We start from the raw sequence: 19,831 nt of genomic DNA on the forward strand, positions 1-19,831 counted from the left end.
CTTAAACACTTCAATTAGATCGCCCCTTAATCTTCTATACATGAGAGAATACAAGTCTTGTCTATGCAACCTGTCCTCAATTTAACCCTTTCAGGCCTGGGATTTCCTTGGCTCCTGTCTAGGAGTGCAAGTCAGACAAGTCTTCTCAGATAGGTTTTGGGGGGCGGGGGGGGGGGGGGTGAGGTAGGGAAATCTTACAGCCTTAACAAATATACTGAAGACCTAATACTTTTGGATTGAAAAGCATTGGAGTCTACTTGCACTAGGCGGGAGGGCAGTGAATCCAGCCCCCTCTGGGAGAAAACTAACAGAACAAAAAACAAATTGTAAAGTACCCAATCCTCTCAGATGATGCCCACATAAAGCTGGTGTAGTGTTACATTAGATGTGGGGAAAAATCTCAGATTGCAGCAAAAAGCTACAAAGACGTAAAACTATCTTTTACGATACCAATAAACCACTTGTTGTTCAAAGCTGTAACACTCTCCGCATTCGAGGGCGGTGAAAGCCATCCCCGAGTCGATGGGCCTGCTTTCGCACCAGTCTGATCTCCGTACAAAGCAGTCGTTGAACCATTGAGGGCTGGGGGGGGGGGGGGGGGGGGGGGGAAGGTTAATTTAACCTAACCCACCCTGAGGGAACAGGGAGGGCTTGGAGCGGACGCCAGTTTTACTCCCTGCCCGATTTTACGCTCCACTGAAGTCAATGGACTGTGAATTCAGACGGGGAGGGTAAACAAACATCAGATTTAAACCCGACTCGTTCCCGTGGGGCCGGTTAGGTTAAAATTACCGCATAGTATCATATAGCACAGAAGGAGACCATTCGGCCCATCGCTTCTTTGAAAGAGCTACCCAATTAGTCTCACTCTCCCGGTCCTTTCCCCATAGCCCTGCAAATGTTTTCCTTCAAGTATTTATCCAATTCCCTTTTGAAAGTTATCAAATCTGCTCCCACTACCCTTTCAGGCAGTGCATTCCAAGTTACAACACCTCGCTGCTAAATTATTGTTTGTAATTCTTTTAAAAGAAACCTGTTCAGGAAACATAGGGAAGGAAAGCAAGTAGGTGGGGTAGCAGTATTGATTAAGGAGAATGTTACTGTGCTGGAGAGAGAGGATGTCCTGGAGGGGGTCAAGGACAGAATCTAATTGATTAAAGTTGAGAAATAATAGAGGTGCCATTACACTACCAGGTGTATTCTATAGGCCACCAACTAGTGGGAAGGATGGATGTAGAGGAGCAAATTTGCAGGGAAATTACAGAGAGGTGCAAGAACTACAGAGTAGTGATAATGGTGGACTTCAATTATCCTAATATAGACTGGGATAGTAATAATGTAAAGGGCAGAGATGGGGAAGAATTTCTGAAGTGTGTTCAGGAGAACTTTCTTGATCAGTGCGTTTCCTGCCCGATGAGGGAGGAGACATTGCTGGATCTCGTTCTGTGGAATTAGATGGGTCAAGTGGAGCAAGTGTCAGTAGGTGAACATTTAGGGAACAGTGATCAAAGTATCATAAGGTTTAGATTTGCTATGGAAAAGGACAGGGAGCAATCTAGAGTAAAAATACTGAATTGGAAGGTGGCAAATTTCAGTGGGTTGAGAACGGATCTGGCCCAGGTAAATTGGAATCAAAGATTGGAAGGCTAAACTAAGCGAACAATGGGCTGCCTTTAAAGAGCAGATGGTTCAGGTACAGCCGAGGTACATTTCCACAAGGGGGAAAGATAGAGCAACTAAAGCCAGAGTTTCCTGGAAGACGAAAGAGATAAGAGAGTAAGATGAAGCAGAAAAAGGGCGCGTACAAGAACATAAGAAATAGGAGCAGGAGTAGGCCATTTGGCCCCTCGAACCTGCTCCGCTGTTCAATAAGATCATGGCTGATCATCTACTTCAACTCCACTTTCCTGCACTATCCCCATATCCCTTGATTCCCTTAATATCCAAAAATCTATCGATCTCTGTCTTCAATAATCTCAACGACCAAGCCTCCACAGCCCTCTGGGGTAGAGAATTCCAAAGATTCACCACCCTTAGTGAAGAAATGTCTCATCTCAGTCCTAAATGGCTGACCCCTTATTCGGAGACTCTGACCCTGGTTCTAGACTCCCCAGCCAGGGGAAACATCCTCCCTGCATCTAACCTGTCAAGCCCTGTAAGAATTTTGTATGTTTCAATGAGATCACCTCTCATTCTTCTAAATTCCAGAGAATATAGGCCTAGTCTACTCAATCTCTCTTCATAGGACAATCCCCCCATCCCAGGAATCAGTCTGGTGAACTTTCGTTGAACTCCCTCTACGGCAAGTATATCCTTCCTTAGGTAAGGAGACCAAAACTGTACACAATACTCCAGGTGTGGTCTCACCAGGGCCCTATATAATTGCAGTAAGACATCTTTACTCTTATACTCAAATCCTCTTGTAAAAAGGGCCAACATAACATTTGCTTTCCTAATTGCTTGCTGTACCTGCATGTTAACTTTCAGTGATTCGTGTACAAGGACACCCAGGTCCCTCTGAACACCAACATTTCCCAGTCTCTCACCATTTAAAAAAACTCTGCTTTTCTATTTTTCCTACCAAAGTGGATAACTTCGCATTTCTCCACATTATATTCCATTTGCCATGTTCTTCCCCACTCACTTAACTTGTCTGTATCCCCTTGAAGCCTCTTTGCATCCTCCTTGCAACTTACATTCCCACCCAGCTTTGTATCATCAGCAAACTTGGATATATTACATTTGGCCCCCTCATCCAAATCATTGATACAGATTGTGAATAGCTGAGGCCCAAGCACTGATCCTTGTGGTACCCCACTAGTTACAGCCTGCCAACCCAAAAATGACCCGAGAATACAAGTGAAAATCAGGCTGAATATAGAAAGTTCAGAGGGGAAGTGAAAAAGAAAATAAGAGGGGCAAAGAGAGAGTACAAGAATAGATTGGCAGCCAACATAAAAGGGAATTCAAATGTCTTCTTTAGGCACATAAATAATAAACGGGTAGTAACAAGAGGGGTGGGGCCGATTAGGGACCAAAAAGGAGACCGACACATGTAGGCAGAGGGCATGGCTGAGGTACTAAATGAGTACTTTGCACCTGTCTTCACCAAGGAAGAAGATGCTGCCAAAGAAATAGTGAAAGAGGAGGTAGTGGAGATACTGGACAAATTAGAAATTGATAAAGTGGAGGTATTAGAAAGGCTGTCTGAACTTAAGGTTGATAAGTCACCAGGACCGGATGGGATGTATCCTACAATGTTGAGGGAGGTTAAGGAAGAAATCGCAGAAGTACTTGCCATAATCTTCCAATCCTCCTTAGAAACAGAGGTGGTGCCAGAGGACTGGAGAATTGCAAATGTTACACCCTTGTTCAAAAAACGGTGCAAGGATAAACCCACCAACTACAGGCCAGTCAGTTTAACCTCGGTAGAGGGGAAGCTTTTGGAAACGATAATCAGGGACAAGTTAACAGTCACTTGGACAAGTGTGGATTAATTAAGGAAAGCCAGCACGGATTTGCTAAAGGCAAATCATGTTTAACTAACTTGATCGAGTTTTTTGATGAGGGCAATGCAGTTGACATTGGGTATATGGACTTCCAAAAGGCGTTTGATAAAGTGCCACAATAGGCTTACCAGCAAAGTTGAAGCCCATGGAATAAAAGGGACAGTGGCAGCATGGATACGGAATTGGCTAAGTGACAGGAAAGAGAGAGTAGTGGTGAACGGTTGTTTTTCGGACTGGAAGGTATACAGTGGGGTTCCCCAGGGGTCGGTACTAGGACAAATGCTTTTCTTGATATATATTAATGACTTGGACTTGGGTGTACAGGGCACAATTTCAAAATTTGCAGATGGCACAAAACTTGGAAGTATAGTGCACAGTGAGGAGGATAGTGATAGACTTCAAGAAAGACAGACAGGCTGGTGAAATGGGCGGACATGTGGCAGATGAAATTTAATGCAGAAAAGTACAAAGTGATACATTTTGGTAGGAAGAACAAGCAGAGGCAATATAAACTAAAGGGTACAATCCTCAAGGGGGTGCATGAACAGAGACACCTAGGGGTATATGTGCACAAATTGTTGAAGGTGGCAGAGCAGGCTGAGAAAGCAGTTAAAAAAAGCATACAGAATCCTGGGCTTCATAAATAGAGGCAGAGTACAAAAACAAGGAAGTTATGATGAACCTTTACAAAACACTGGTCCGGCCTCAACTGGAGTATTGTGTCCAATTCTGGGTACCGCATTTCAGGAAGGATGTGAAGGCCTTAAGAGAGGGTGCAGAAAAGATTTAAGAGAATGATTCCAGGGATGAGGGACTTCAGTGGATTAAAATGGAGAAGCTGGGATTGTTCTCCTTAGAGTAGAGAAGGTTGGGAGGAGATTTGATAGAGGTATTCAAAATCATGAGGGGTCTAGACAGAGTAGAGAGAAACTGTTCCCATTGGCGGAAGGGTAGAGAACCAGGGGACACAGATTCAAGGCGATTGGCAAAAGAACCAAAGGCGACATGAGGAAAAACTTTTTTACGCAGCGAGTGGTTAGGATCTGGAATGCACTGCCTGAAAGGTTGGTGGGGGCAGACTCAATCGTGGCTTTCAAAAGGGAACTGGATAAGTACCTGAAGGAAACAAGATTGCAGGGCTACAGGGAAAGGGTGGGGGAGTGGGACTAGCTGAAGTGCTCTTGCAGAGAGCCAGCATGGGCTCGACGGGCCAAATGGCCTCCTTCTGTGCTGTAACCATTCTATGATTCTAACCTTAAATGGCCTCATCAATCTGGTATTGCAGCAGCTCATAAGTATAATGTCAACTGGATCATATTTGTTTTGTAAGAGAGCTAAGCTTCGATCACTTTCAATGAAACACCTCGACAGTATCAACAGCAGCTGCTGATCGGATTGCTAAATTTCCCACATGCAAGGGTACGATAATTACCACCATCTACAGAAAAGATAGAGATTCCCTTCTCTCTCCTCCACGCTCACTTTTTATCCTGATTGCTCAGCTCAAACAGCTCCAGAAAACACAAGGTTATTTCTAAGTGTTGCCACAGAAACTTAATGCTGTTCGTCACTATTCTCTTCGGTAAGGCCGTGTATAAAACAGTCAATACCTCTCGGGTAAATCCTTTCTCTGTATTCGATTGACCAATCGTCATTTTACGCAGGAAACGATCATTTGTGTCAACCACTGAAAAACAAATTGAATATAAATAATTATAAATACATTCTCTCATTATGTATAGACCAGAGGCGTGGGGGAACAGGGAGAGAGGAAAGGGGGGGACGACGACGAGAACAGAACGAGAAGGGGGGGGGGGGGAAACAGGACGAGAGAGGAAGGGGGAACAGGACCAAGGGGGGGGAAGAGGAGACAGGACGGGAGACAGGATGGGTGGGGGAAGAGACAGGACGGGTGGGGGAAGAGACAGGACAGAGGGGGGGGGGGGTGCGGGGAGGGAGAGAGATACACACAGACAGGCGAGACACAGGCAGGCAGAGAAAGGGGGGGGGGGGTGAAGAGAGAGCGACAAAGGACACAATTCCACCCCAACAATGCTAAATAATAAAAAAAAAATTTTTTTAATGCTAAATAATATACTGATTAAAGAAAAATCAGTGTAAGTTTTAGTCAGATTCAAAGATGAAGTTCACAGTTATTGTGAATGAGATAATGGACCAAGCTTCACACTTTCCAATCTTCACAAATAAAATCCTGTTAAAGACCCTCCTTTTTGACTATTCATTTGCCCCAATCCTTACCCACTCACACTTCACACCTTATTCACCACATTAAAACACCCTGAAGCATCTCTGAATGCAACCAGGACTGTCTTAGTACAAGCCGCCGCCCATGTGCCACACTGATCAGGCTGTTCGCCTTTTCTCATCAATCACCACGGATAGTGTTTTACTGGAGAATGGCTGACAGATTCAGAGGTCACGTGAGTGCGAAGAACTAGCACAGGTCCAATGCACAGCAGCATCACAAAATGATCAACCACAGCATTCACTGAGAAAGCTTATATCTCGCTTAATGAAACAATGAGGACTACAAGTCTGTAGGTACCCTATGTGGGTTTAACTGTCCATCTCCCGCTACCTGTGAACAGTTAAGTGTCACACTGGAAAAAAAAGATATGTCCCATTAGACTGGCATTCACATCAAGATGGGGCAGGATAGGACCGGAGAAAAAATAATAAAAAGAGAAGATGAATTATGAGAGCAAACTGGCAAGAAAAATTAAAACAGATAGTAAGAGCTTCTAAAGGTATATAAAAAGGAAAAGGGTAGCTAAAGTAAATGTTGGTCCCTTAGAGGATGAGACTGGGAAATTAATAATGGGGAACGGGGAAATGACAGAGACTCTGAACAAATATTTTGTATCTGTCTTCACAGTAGAAGACACTAACAACATCCCAATAATGGATAATCAAGGGGCCACAGAGAGGGGGGGGAACTAAAGACAATCACTAAGGAAATAGTACTTGGTAAAATAATGGGACTAAAAGATGACAAATCCCCTGGACCAGATGGCCTGCATCCCAGTGCCTTAAAAGAAGTGGCTGCAGAGATAGTGGATGCATTGGCTGCAATATACCAAAATTCCCTGGACTCCGGAGAGGTCCCAGCGGATTGGAAAACCGCAAATGTAAGGAGGGAGACAGAAAGCAGGAAACTATAGATCAGTTAAGCCTAACATCTGTCGTTGGGAAAATGTTGGAGTCCTTCATTAAGGAAGCAGTAGCAGGGCATTTGGAAAATCATAATGCAGTTGAGCAGAGTCAGCATGGTTTTATGAAAGGGAAGTCATGTTTAACAAATTTGCTGGAGTTCTTTGAGGAGGTAACGAGCAGGGTGGACAAAGGTGAACCAGTGGATGTGGTGTATTTGGATTTCCAGAAGGCATTCGATAAGGTGCCACGTAAAAGGTTATTGCATAAGATAAGAGCTCAAGGAATTGGGGGTAATATATTAGCATGCATAGAGAATTGGCTAACTAACAGAAAACAGAGTTGGGATAAATGGGTCATTTTCTGGTTAGCAAACAGTAACTAGTGGGGTGCCACAGGGGTCAGTGCTGGGGCCTCAACTATTTACAATCTACATTAATGACTTGGATGAAGGGACCAAGTGTATTGTAGCCAAGTTTTCAGATTATACAAAGATGGGTGGGAAAGCAAGTTGTGCAGAGGACTCAAAGAACCTGCAAAGGGATATAGACAGGCTAAGTGAGTGGGCAAACATTTGGCAGATGGAGTATAATGTGGGAAAGAGCGAGGTTATACACTTTGGCAGGAAAAGTAAAAAAGCAAATTATTATTTAAATGGAGATTACAAAATGCTACAGTTCAGAGGGACCTGGGGGTCCTTGTGCATGAAACACAAAGTTAGCATGCAGGTACAGCAAGTAATCAAAAAGGCAAATAGAATGTTGGCCTTTGTTTCAAAGGGGTTGGGATATAAAAGTAGGGAAGTCCTGCTACAACTGTACAGGGTATTGGTGAGACCACACCTCGAGTACGGTGTACAGTTTTGGTCTCCTTATTTAAGGAAGGATATACTTGCATTGGAGGCAGTTCAGAGACGATTCACTAAGTTAATTCCGGAGATGAGGGGGTTGCCTTACGAGGAAAGGTTGAGCAGGCTGGGCCTATACTCATTTAGAAGAATGAGAGGTGATCTTATTGAAACATATAAGATACTGAGGGGGCACGACAAGGTAGATGCAGAGAGGATGTTTCCCCTCATGGGAAAATCTAGAACGCGGGGGCACAGTATTAGAATAAAGGATCGCCCTTTTAGAACCGAGGGTCGTAAATCTGTGGAATTCTCTGCCCCAGAGAGCTAGGTGGAGCTAGACAAATTTTTGCAAGATAAAGGAGTCAAGGGTTATGGCAGTGGGCAGGGAAGTGGCTTTGAGCCCAAGATCAGCCATGATCTTATTGAATGGTGGAGCAGGCTCGAGGGGCCAAGTGGCCTATTCCTGCTCCTATTTCTTATGTTCTTATGTTTTTAATTACAACAGTGACTACAGTTCAAAAGTACTTCATTGGCTGCCAAGCGCTTTAGTACATCTTTCCTTCCATTCACACAGGAACGTTGTGTGTCATTGATGTCACATGGTCACTCAGCATTTACACCACCAAACTGACAGATTCATACTGATTTTCAAGTGTGTAAACATAAGAACATAAGAAGTAGGAGCAGGAGTAGGCCATACGGCCCCTCGGGCCTGCTCCGCCATTCAATAGGATCATGGCTGATCCGAACCTAGACTCACGTCCACTTCCCTGCCCTCTCCCCGTAACTCCTAATTCCCTTATCTGCTAGGAAACTGTCTATCTCCATTTTAAATTTATTTAATGTTGCAGCTTCCACAGCTCTCTGGGGTAGCAAATTCCATAGATTTACTACCCTGAGTGAAGAAGTTTCTCCTCATCTCAGTTTTGAAAGGGCAGCCCCTTATTCTTAGATTATGCCCCCTAGTTCTAGTCTCACCCATCAGTGGAAACATCCTCCCCGCATCCACCCGATCAAGCCCCCTCACAATCTTATATGTTTCGATAAGATCGCCTCTCAGTCTTCTGAACTCCAATGAGTAGAGTCCCAACTTACTCAACCTTTCCTCATACGTCAACCCCCTCATCTCCGGAATCAACCGAGTGAACCTTCTCTGAACCGCCTCGAGAGCAAGTATATCTTTTCTTAAATATGGAAACCAAAACTGCACGCAGTACTCCAGGTGTGGCCTCACCAATACCCTGTATAACTGCAGCAAGACTTCCCTGTTTTTATACTCCATCCCCCTTGCAATAAAAGCCAAGATTCCATTGGCCTTCCTGATCACCTGCTGCACCTGCATACTAACTTTTTGTGTTTCATGCACCAGGACCCCCAGATCCCTTTGTACTGCAGCACTTTGCAGTTTCTCTCCATTTAGATAATAACTTGCTCTTTGATTTTTTCTGCCAAAGTGCATAACCTCACACTTTCCAACATTATATTGCATCTGCCAAATCTCTGCCCACTCACTTAGCCTGTCTATGTCCTTTTGCAGGTTTTTTATGTCCTCCTCACTCATTGCTTTCCCTCCCATCTTTGTATCGTCGGCAAACTTGGATATGTTGCACTCGGTCCCTTCCTCCAAATCGTTAATATAGATTGTAAAGAGTTGGGGTCCCAGCACTGACCCCTGCGGAACACCACTAGTTACTGATTGCCAGCCCGAGAATGAACCATTTATCCCAACTCTTTGTTTTCTGTTAGATAGCCAATCTTCCACCCATGTTACCCCCAATCCCGTGATTTCTTATCTTGATCAGTAATCTTTTGTGTAGAACCTTGTCAAATGCCTTTTGGAAGTCCAAATACACTACATCCACTGGTTCCCCTTTATCCACCCTGTATGTTACATCCTCAAAGAATTCGAGCAAATTTGTCAAACATGACTTCCCCTTCATAAAATCATGCTGACTCTGTCCTATTAAATTATGTTTATCCAAATGCTCTGTTACGGTTTCCTTAATAATGGACTCCAACATTTTGCCAACCACAGATGTTAGGCTAACTGGTCTATAGTTTCCAGCTTTTTGTCTACTTCCCTTCTTAAATAAGGGTGTTACATTAGCAGTTTTCCAATCGGCCGGGACCTTTCCTGAGTCCAGGGAGTTCTGGAAAATAATCACCAATGCATCCACAATCCCTACCGCCACTTCTCTCAAGACCCTAGGATGTAGGCCATCAGGTCCGGGGGATTTATCCGCCTTAAGTCCCATTATTTTACTGAGTACCATCTCCTTAGTGATTTTAATCGTCTTTAGCTCCTCCCCCCCCCCCCCATTGCCCCCTGTTTGTCCAGTGTTGGGATATTTTTAGTGTCCTCTACTGTAAAGACTGATACAAAATATTTGTTCAGCGTCTTTGCCATCTCCATGTTCCCCACCACTAGTTTCCCGGTCCCATCCTCTAAGGGACCAACGTTCACTTTAGCCACCCTTTTTCTTTTTATATAGCTGTAGAAACTCTTGCTATCTGTTTTTATATTTTTTGCTAGTTTACTTTCATAATCTATCTTCCCTTTCTTAATTAATCTTTTAGTTATTGTTTGCTGGCTTTTAAATGCTTCCCAATCTTCTATCCTCCCACTAGATTTGGCTACTTTATATGCCCTTGTTTTCAGTCGGATACTATCCTTTATTACTTTACTAAGCCACGGATGGCTGTCTTTTCTTTTACTTCCCTTTTTCCTCAGTGGAATATATTTATCTTGAAAGATGTGAAATATCTCCTTGAATGTAGACCACTGCTCTTGTACCATCTTACACTTTAATTTGTTTTCCCAGTCCACTTTAGTCAATTCTACTCTCATACCTTCATAGTCTCCTTTATTTAAGCTCAGTATGCTGGTTTGAGATCCAACTCTCTCACCCTCAAACTGAATTTGGAATTCAACCATATTATGGTCACTCATTCCAAGGGGATCCTTTACTAGGACATTTTTTATTAATCCTGTTTCATTACACAGGACCAGATCTAAGATTGCCTGCCCCCTGGTTGGTTCAGTTACATACTGCTCAAGGAACCCGTCCCTAATACACTCTATGAACTCTTCCTCAAGGCTGCCATGCGCAATTTGATTAGTCCAGTCAATATGAAAGTTAAAATCCCCCATGATTATAGCTGTTCCCTTATTACAAGCCCCAACTATTTCCTGATTTATACTCCGACCAGAGTTGCCACTGTTAGGAGGCCTATAGACTATGCCCACTAGTGACTTTTTCCCCTTCTTATTCCTTATCGCCACCCAAACTATTTCACTTTCCTGATCCTTTGACCCAATATCATTTCTGACTATTGCAGTGATTCCATCCTTGATTAACATAGCAACCCCACCTCCCTTTCCTTCCTGTCTGTCCTTCCTAATTGTCAAATACCCTTGTATGTTTAGTTCCCAGTCATGATTATCTTGCAGCCATGTTTCCGTAATGGCCACCAGATCATACCCATGTGTAGTTATTTGTACCGTCAACTCGTCAATTTTGTTACGAATGCTGCGTGCATTCAGATAAAGAACTTTCAAATATGTTTTCTGACAATTTATTCCTGCTTTTACCCCTTTTACTACTTTACCTTTATCATCATACATTCTGTCCCTTCCTGACAGGCTCTGGTTTTTAATTCCCCCACTGCTACCTTGCTCTATTGCCTTCTCCGCTATCATTTTTATTTTTCGCTCTCTTAAAACCTCCCCCCCACTAATTAGTTTAAAGCCCTCTCTACAGCCCTAGTTATTCGATTCGCCAGGACTCTAGTCCCAGCACTGGCCAAGTGAAGTCCATTTCACAAAGGTGGTTATTATCTTTCTTTCTCCTACCCAGCCCCTCCCACCAGCCTTAACCAAAAATAAAATCTATGCCAGCTTTTTAAACACCTCTCACCTCGTTGCCAGGTAATTGTAGATGGATCTATATCCAAACGAACAAATTTCCTGACTTCTTCTGGTGCCAGTGTGCGGGGGTCCTTTTTCTGGATCCCCAATCGCTGCAGTGGAAAAGGCACAAAGTTATAACTAGGATGAATGCTACGGATCAGTAACTAACGGGATTAACCATTCCCTCTTACACAGAACCCACTTGACCAAAATAGAAATTCAAACACAAAGACATGAATATCAGCACGGTGGCATAGTGGGTAGCACTGTTGCCTCACAGCGCCAGGGACCCGGGTTCGAATCCGGCCTCGGGTGACTGTCTGTGTGGAGTTTGCACATTCTCCCCGTGTTTGTGTGGGTTTTCTCCGGGTGCTCCGGTTTCCTCCCACAGTCCAAAGATGTGCAGGTTAGGTTGATTGGCTATGATAAATTGATCCTTAGTGTTAGGGGGATTAAAATATGTGGGGTTACGGGGATAGGGTGGGATATGTGTTGGTGTAGGGGTTACGGGGATCGGGTGGGATATGTGTCGGTGCAGGCTCGATGGGCCGAAATGGCCTCCATCTGCACTGTGGGGTTTCTGTGATTCTGTGATCAGACAGTGTACATTGAAATTACATCAACTCAACCCCGTCACCAAGCAAATGGAGTAGATAGTGTAGTTAAACAAAATGTTTAAACAAAGGAAATAGAGCAAGTCAAAATAGAGTTTACTTTAGCAGGCCAGGGTCTAGGACAAGTCAAATCTCATGGGCCATACAGCACGAGCCAAGAGTACATTAACACGCAATAGGAACAGAAGGAGGCCATCCAGTCCCTCGAGCCCATTCTGCCTTTCAATCAAATCACGGCTGATCTGTATCTTAACTCCATTTATCCATCTTGGTTCCAGATCCCTTAATACCCTTGCCCAACAAGAATATATCAATCTCTGGTTTGAAATTTTCAATTGCCCCTCAGCCTCAACAGCTTTTTTGGGGGGGGGAGTTTTCTAGATTTCCACTACCCGTTGTGCTTCCCGACATCACCCCTGAATAGCCTAACTCTAATTTTAAGCTTTGTTCTGGACTTCCCCCCCCCCCCCCCCCAACCCCACCCAAGGAAACAGTTTCTTTCTCTCTACCCTATCAACTCCTTTGATCATCTTAAACACCTCAATTAGATCACTCCTTAATCTTCTATACTCAAGCTTAGTCTATGCAACCTTTCCTCATAATTTAACTCTTTTAGCCCCAGTATCATTCTGGTGAATCTGTACTGCACCCCCTCCAAGGCCAATATATCCTTCCTGAGGAAAACCAATTCAGTTTAATTCACTGGCACAAAACAAACACAAACGTCACACGGTGCTGCCATTCAAGCTACTTATCCAATTCCAAATTTACAAATCACTATAATTTCTACAGTGGCTTTTAAAAGGGTCCAAAAATGACTCACGCTCTTCCAGATCACTAAAACCTGATTAACAAGTCTTAATGGGAATTATTCACGTAAAACAAACACGGGAATTTAAAACCATTATCCTTTTATTTTGCAACTGGCTCAAGTCTCCAGGATCAGTTTTATAAATTGCCAGATGAAGGAAGACCTTCAGTTTTAGAGAGACAGATAAAAGAAAAAAGGGTTGGAACGGAAAAACAAATGATTTCCTTATACAATCCTGCGTGTCATTTTATTCACCTTTGATATAGCAGAACCTTGCTTGCAACATGAGCAGTACACGATTACATGAGCTGCTGTGTCACTGGCTGCCATTTTGTTCCCTGCACCAGGAAGGATGGACTAATTTCTCCCCCCCCAATCAAAATAAATAGTCCTTCAGTCTAGGTCACCCAGATTCTCTGACTATATAAGCTGTGTCTTTATGCATTTCTCCACTTCACCTGACGAAGGAGCAGCGCTCCGAAAGCTTGTGATTTCAAATAAAGCTGTTGGACTATAACCTGGTGTTGTGTGACTTCTTACATAATTCCCCACCAGGAGAGAGGGCGGGGAGACATTAAGTCCTTGATCCCTCGCTAACTGCAGGCACACAGGAGCAGCATGTACAAACATATCCTTCAGTTCCCCCCCTCCCCTACCATTGACTTGACAAAGAAAGAGAGTTTGTTTTTGTGCCTTTGGCCTTAAATGGCAAGGATAACAGCTTAAGTTGGATGCTGCTCCTTCAAGTTTAAAGTAGGTGACCAGACTGGGTGGTAGAGAAAAAGCAGGGAATTATAGACCGGTAAGCCTGACATCGGTAGTGGGGAAAATGCTAGAATTTATTATAAAAGATGTAATAGCAGAGCACTTGGTAAGCAGTGACAGGATCAGACAAAGTCAACATGGATTTAGAAAAGGTAAATCATGCTTGACTAATCTACTGGAATTTTTTTGAGGATGTAACTGGTAAAATAGATAAGGGAGAACCAGTGGATGTGGTGTATTTGGACTTTCAGAAGGCTTTCGATAAGGTCCCGCATAAGAGATTAGCATACAAAATTAAGGCACATGGGATTGGGGGCAAGGTATTGACTTGGATAGAGAACTGGTTGGCGGACAGAAAGCAAAGAGTTGGAATAAACGGGTCGTTTTCCGAGTGGCAGGCAGTGACTAGTGGGGTACCGCAAGGATCGGTCCTAGGACACCAGCTGTTCACAATATATATTAATGATCTGGACGAGGGAATTGGATGTAATATCTCCAAATTTGCAGACGACACAAAGCTGGGTGAGAGGGTAAGCTGTGAGGAGGATGTCGTGAAACTCCAGTACGATTTGGACAGATTGGGTGATTGGGCAGAAACATGGCAAATGCACCATAATGTGGATAAATGTGAGGTTATCCACTTTGGTGGCAAAAACAGGAAGGCAGATTATTTGAATGGCAATAGATTGGGAGAAGGGGAAGTGCAGAGAGACCTGGGTGTTCTTGTGCACCAGTCGCTGAAGGTAAGCATGCAGGTGCAGCAGACGGTTAAGAAGGCAAATGGTATGTTGGCCTTCGTAGCAAGAGGGTTCGAGTACAGGAACAAGGATGTCTTGCTACAGTTGTACAGGGCCTTGGCGAGACCGCACCTTGAGTATTGTGTGCAGTTTTGGTCGCCTTACCTGAGGAAGGACGTTCTTGCCATGGAAGGAGTGCAGCGAAGATTCACCAGGCTGATACCTGGGATGGCAGGAATGACGTATGAGGAGAGATTGTGTTGATTGGGCTTGTACTCACTGGAGTTTAGAAGATTGAGAGGGGATCTCATCAAAACCTATAAAATTCTGTCAGGCCTGGACAGACTAGATGCAGGAAGGATGTTTCTGATGGCCGGGGAGTCCAGAACCAGGGGTCATAGTCTAAGGATAAGGGGTAAGCCATTTAGGACTGAAATGAGGAGGAATTTCTTCACCCAGAGAGTGGTGAACCTGTGGAATTCTCTGCCACAGAGGGCGGTGGAGGCCAGTTCATTAAATATATTCAAAAAAGAGTTGGATATATTTCTTAAGGCTAAAGGGATCAAGGGATATGGGGAGAAGGCAGGGATAGGGTACTGAATTTGGATGATCAGCCATGATCTCATTGAATGGCGGAGCAGGCTCGAAGGGCCGAATGGCCTACTCCTGCTCCTATCTCCTATGTTTCTGTGACATCGTTCACAAGTTGACAACACTAAAGGGACTCATTAACAGGGACAAGATCTTTAAACTATTAACACACACAGCTCTTAGTTGCTTGCCAATGGGCCTCAAACACTCCATCCTGAATTAGCCTAGTCATGAATTATCACCCGGTGTAAAAATGTATCCTGTTACAATTCACCATTAATAAGAAGCTTAGTAATGTTTGGTTTGACAGGAACACTGTACATGCCCCATCCGGCTATAACGACAGTCTAATATTTAATCTACGCTCATTAGTGGTTCAGATAGTTCAGTTAGGTCATAAAAGATGCCGGAGATATTAAGATTCCGTTTGCGAAAGATCATCTGCAAGGAAGTTGCTCTAATAGATAAACACCAAGCTTGGTGGCTAATTATCTGACATTTGTTCCATCAGCAAACACTTCTAACATTATCACCAGAGACAAGCATTTTCCATAGATTGCCAAAAGGATTTGGGAAAAACCACAAATTCTGTTAAACAGTCTTCCTGGTTGAATGAGTTGTGAATTACCACGATTACTATTTTGCATTTTGTCCATAACTTTGCTCTGTGAAGAATCTCATTATAACTAAATCTCATCGGTAATTCAATTTTTACAAGCCATCTACTGTTGGGATATTTTCGGTCTTCCAGAGCCGAGTGGGGATCCCACGTGAATTCCAGTTGGCATTCTACGGGCTGCTGAGTAAACTGCTATCGATGTGAAAAAGGCATTGAGAGAAGCCCAAACTTGAACAGTAGTGATGGAGGTTGCTGAGTGGGAGAATGTCACTGTGCCTTTGCGCTTATTGTCAAATAAGAGCACGTCAAAATTCATGGGGGCATGTTTATATTTATTGGAACCAGAACACACCAAGACAGGCACGTGACTCTCCTTTGAACGATGCGTATTCACAAGTGAGACAAACCCCAGTTACGGTGAAGAAATTAATGTGGTGCTATCTCTAAACTCCTCCAGCCCTAAAACCCACCAATTTCTATGCTCCTCCAATTCTGGCGTCTTGCACCTCCCTGATTTTCATCACTCCACTATTGGCAGCCATGCCTTCAGCCGTCTAGGCCCCAAGCTCTGGAATTCGCTCCCTAAACCTCGCCGCCTCTTTCTCCTCCTTGAAGATACTCCTTAAAACCTACCTCTTTCACCAAACTTTTGGTCACCTGTCCCAATATTTCCTTATGTGACTCGGTGTCAAATTTTATTTCATTATGCTCCTGTGAAGCACCTTGGGACGTTTTACTACATTACAGGCGCTATATAAATACAAGTTGTTGTTGCTGAAGATGTCAAAATGTGGAGACCTTCAACTAGCACCCAAAGTAAAAGTGGCAACGGTCATGCCACTTAGTACAGTGCCTAATCTTTCATTAATTTCAGGCCGTCCTTTGACAATAATATAAACTTAAAGATCTGAGAGAAAAAGTGCCAAAAAGGAAGTTATGCTAAATCACTGGTTAGGCCTCAGCTGGAGTATTGTGTCCAATTCTGGGCACCGCACTTTAGGAATGATGTCAAGGCCCTTGAGAGGGTGCAAGGATTTACTAGAATGGCACCAGGGATGCGGGACTTCAGTTATGTGGAGAGACTAGAGAAGCTGGGATTGTTCTTCGTAGAGCAGAGAAGGTTAAGGGGAGATTTAATAGAGGTGTTCAAAATTATGAAGGGTTCTGATTAAGAGTAGATAGGGAGAAACTGTTACCACTGGCAGGAGGGTCGGTATCCAGAGGACACAGATTTAAGGCAATTGGCAAAAGGAGCCAAATTGGGGGTGGGGGGGGAAGAGAAGGGCAGTGGAAGCAGATTCAATAATAAGTTTCGATAGGGAATTGTATAATATACTTGAAGAAATTTGCTGGGCTACGGAGAAAGTGGGGGAAGTTCTTTCACAGGCACGTTGGTCCAAATGGCCTCGTTCTGTGCTGTGTGATTCTACAATGTCAGGAGGTGCAGGGTTTGTGCCTATGACTCCCAATCCAACTGGTTTTTGACCTCAGTCAGGGCAAAGCAGGCATTGAGCATCAGTTAAAGGCTAGCCAAACGGAGAGAGAGAAATGGCAGAGATAGAAAGACCTTCCTAACAGTTAATTCAGAGGCCTGGAAATATAGAAACAGGATTAAAAGTAGGCCATTCAGCCCCTCGAGCCTGTTCTGCCATTCAATTAAATAATGGCTGATCTGTATCTTAACTCCATTTATCGGTCTTTGGTCCTGTAACCCTCAATAGCCTTGCTAATAAAAATCTATCAATCTCAGTTTTGACATTTTCAATTGACCATCAGCCTCAACAGCTTTTGGGGGCAAAGAGTTCCAGATTTCCACCACCCTTTGTGTGAAGTGCTTCCCAACATCTCCCCCATACGGCCTAGCTCTAATTTTATGCTTATGCCCCCTTGTTCTGGACTCTCCCACCAGATGAAAGAGTTTCTCTCTATCTACCCTATAACACTTCAATCAGATCACCCCTTAATCTTCTATACTCAAGGGAATACAAGCCTAGTCTATGCAACCTGTCCTCATAATTTAACCCTTTTAGCCCAGGTAGCATTCCAAATAAACAGATTGTCCCATGGCAGTTTGGAAAAGATCATAAATTAAAATTAAGTTGGGGGGGGGGGGGGGAATTAAAAAATAAAAATGCTTTACTTACTGTTAGCCGAGCAAGCTGGATAGGAGAAAAGCGCCGCTCTCCATTAATAGTGGGCACCAAACGATTATACAAAGCCTAGAAAAATGACAGGAGTGAACACTTTCATCAGTACACCCCAATTTGTTAATCCTCTTAATGTATATTATTCAGAATTACAATGACAACTCTTAAATATCCAGTCACAAATTAAGCTGCTGATCAAAGAAAGAAAGGTACTTGCATTTATATAGCAACTTATTGTGCCTTTCACAGCCTCAGGCTGTCTCAAAGCGCTTTACAGCCAAAGAAGCACTTTCAAAGTGTAGTCACTGTTGTAATGTAGGAAGCACGGCAACCAATTTGCACACAGCAAGGTCCCACAAACAGCAATGAAATAATGATCTGTTCATTTGTTTTAGTGATGTTGGTTGAGGGATAAATATTGGCCAGGACACCAGAGAGAACGCCCCTGCTCTTCTTTGAATAGTGCCACGGGATCCTTTACATCCACACAAGAGGTTTAACGTCTCATCCGAAAGACAGCGCCTCGGACAGTGCAGCGCTCCCTCAGTACTGCACTAAAGTGGTTAGCCTGGGGCTTGAACCCACGACCTTCTGACTCAGAGGTGAGAGTGCTACCACTGAGCCAAGGCTCATACTGGGTGAGGGAGTGGGAGGGGAAATTTTTTTTTTTTTTTTTTAATTACTGAACATCCAGAAGAATTAAAAGACTGGGAGCACACACCGACCCCCTCCCCGCCCAGTGTCTGACGATTCCCCAGCTCACCTGGTCTGACTGAGTGCCTTCATGCAGAATTCTGGCATCTATAGCAGCTGCCAACAAGTTATTAGCTGCTGTAATCGCATGAATATCCCCAGTTAGATGAAGGTTAAACTACAATAAAAAAAAGTGATCAAAAGTCATTACAGAAACTGTTTTTAATATTGTGAATGAAAATGACCAAAAATACCACGAGTTAGAAAGTTGCAGATAACCAGTTTCATTTTTGCATTCGGGAATTCAGGAGGAACTTTACCCAGAGAGTGTTGAGAATGTGGAACGCGCTACTGCATGGAATGGTTGAGGCAAAGAGCATAGATACATTTAAGGGGAAGCTAGATAAGAACATGAGAGAGAAAGGAATAGAAGGATTCCAGGTGGTGATCACCCCGCAGCTTAAGAGTGTTACAGGCAGAGAGGGGATGGGTGACCGCCAAACAGACAAGGAAGAGCAGGCAGGTAGTGCAGGAGTCCCAAGTGCATCTCGCTCTCTACCTGACTGGTGAGGGCAATGGTTCCTCTGGGGAGTACAGCCATAGCCAAGTCCACGGCACAATGGATGGCTCGGCTGTATGGGAGGGGGGGGAAGATCAGGTCAGGAAATCAATAGTGATAGGGGATTCAATAGTATGGGGAACAGACAGGCTGCAGTCGTGACCCCAGGCTGGAACGTTGCCTCCCTGGTGCCAGAGTCAAGGATGTCACTGAGCAACTGCAGGACTTTGGGGGGGGGGGGGGGGGGTTTGTGGGTGAACAACCAGAGGTCGTGGTCTATATCAGTACCAATAACATAGGTAGAAAGAGCGATGAGGTCCTACAGGCAGGTTTTAGGGAGCTAGGAATGAGATTAATAAGCAGGACCTCAAAAGGTAGTAATCTCCGGATTACCCCCGGTGCCACGTGCTAGTGAGTACAGAAATAGGAGGATAGAGCAGATGAATGTGTGGCTGGAGAGATGGTGCAGGAGGGAGGGATTTAGATTCCTGAGGCATTGGGACCGGCTCTGGGGGAGGTTGGGCCTGTACAAGCCGGATAGGTTGCACCTCAACAGGGCTGGGACCAATATCTCCACGGAGAGGTTTGCTGGTGACGGTTTAAACTAGCTTGGCAGGGGGATGGGAATCTGAGCATAGATTCAGAAGGGAGAAAAGCAAAGCTGGAAATGGAAGGCACAAAATTAGTAAGTGAGTTTGGATGGCAGAGGAAACAAAGGCTAGAAAATAGACAACAAAGGAGTTTGGCAGTGCTTAATGGTATATACTTCAATGCAAGGAGTCTAATGAATAAGGCAGATGCGCTGAGGACACAAACTGACGTGGAAGTATGATATCATAGTTATTAATGAAACAT

The 19,831-nt window shown here is 44.0% G+C and overlaps 1 protein-coding gene across 2 annotated transcripts in view; it reads right to left on the reverse strand.

Annotated features, from left to right (window-relative positions):
- mthfd1l (methylenetetrahydrofolate dehydrogenase (NADP+ dependent) 1 like) overlaps positions 1-19,831 on the reverse strand; it is a 725,847-nt gene that overhangs the window by 195,542 nt on the left and 510,474 nt on the right. For both annotated transcript variants that reach the window (XM_085981835.1, XM_085981834.1), the window contains exons 14-17: positions 18,488-18,595; positions 17,722-17,796; positions 11,448-11,550; positions 5,120-5,196 (exon numbers count right to left, since the gene is read on the reverse strand). In XM_085981835.1, coding sequence (XP_085837961.1) covers positions 5,120-5,196; positions 11,448-11,550; positions 17,722-17,796; positions 18,488-18,595 — 363 coding nt within the window. The remainder of the gene's footprint in view (positions 1-5,119; positions 5,197-11,447; positions 11,551-17,721; positions 17,797-18,487; positions 18,596-19,831) is intronic.

Source organism: Somniosus microcephalus, chromosome 3, assembly GCF_052327205.1.
Source record: "Somniosus microcephalus isolate GS21.2 chromosome 3, FLI_Smic_1.0, whole genome shotgun sequence".
NCBI classification, from domain to species: domain Eukaryota; kingdom Metazoa; phylum Chordata; class Chondrichthyes; order Squaliformes; family Somniosidae; genus Somniosus; species Somniosus microcephalus.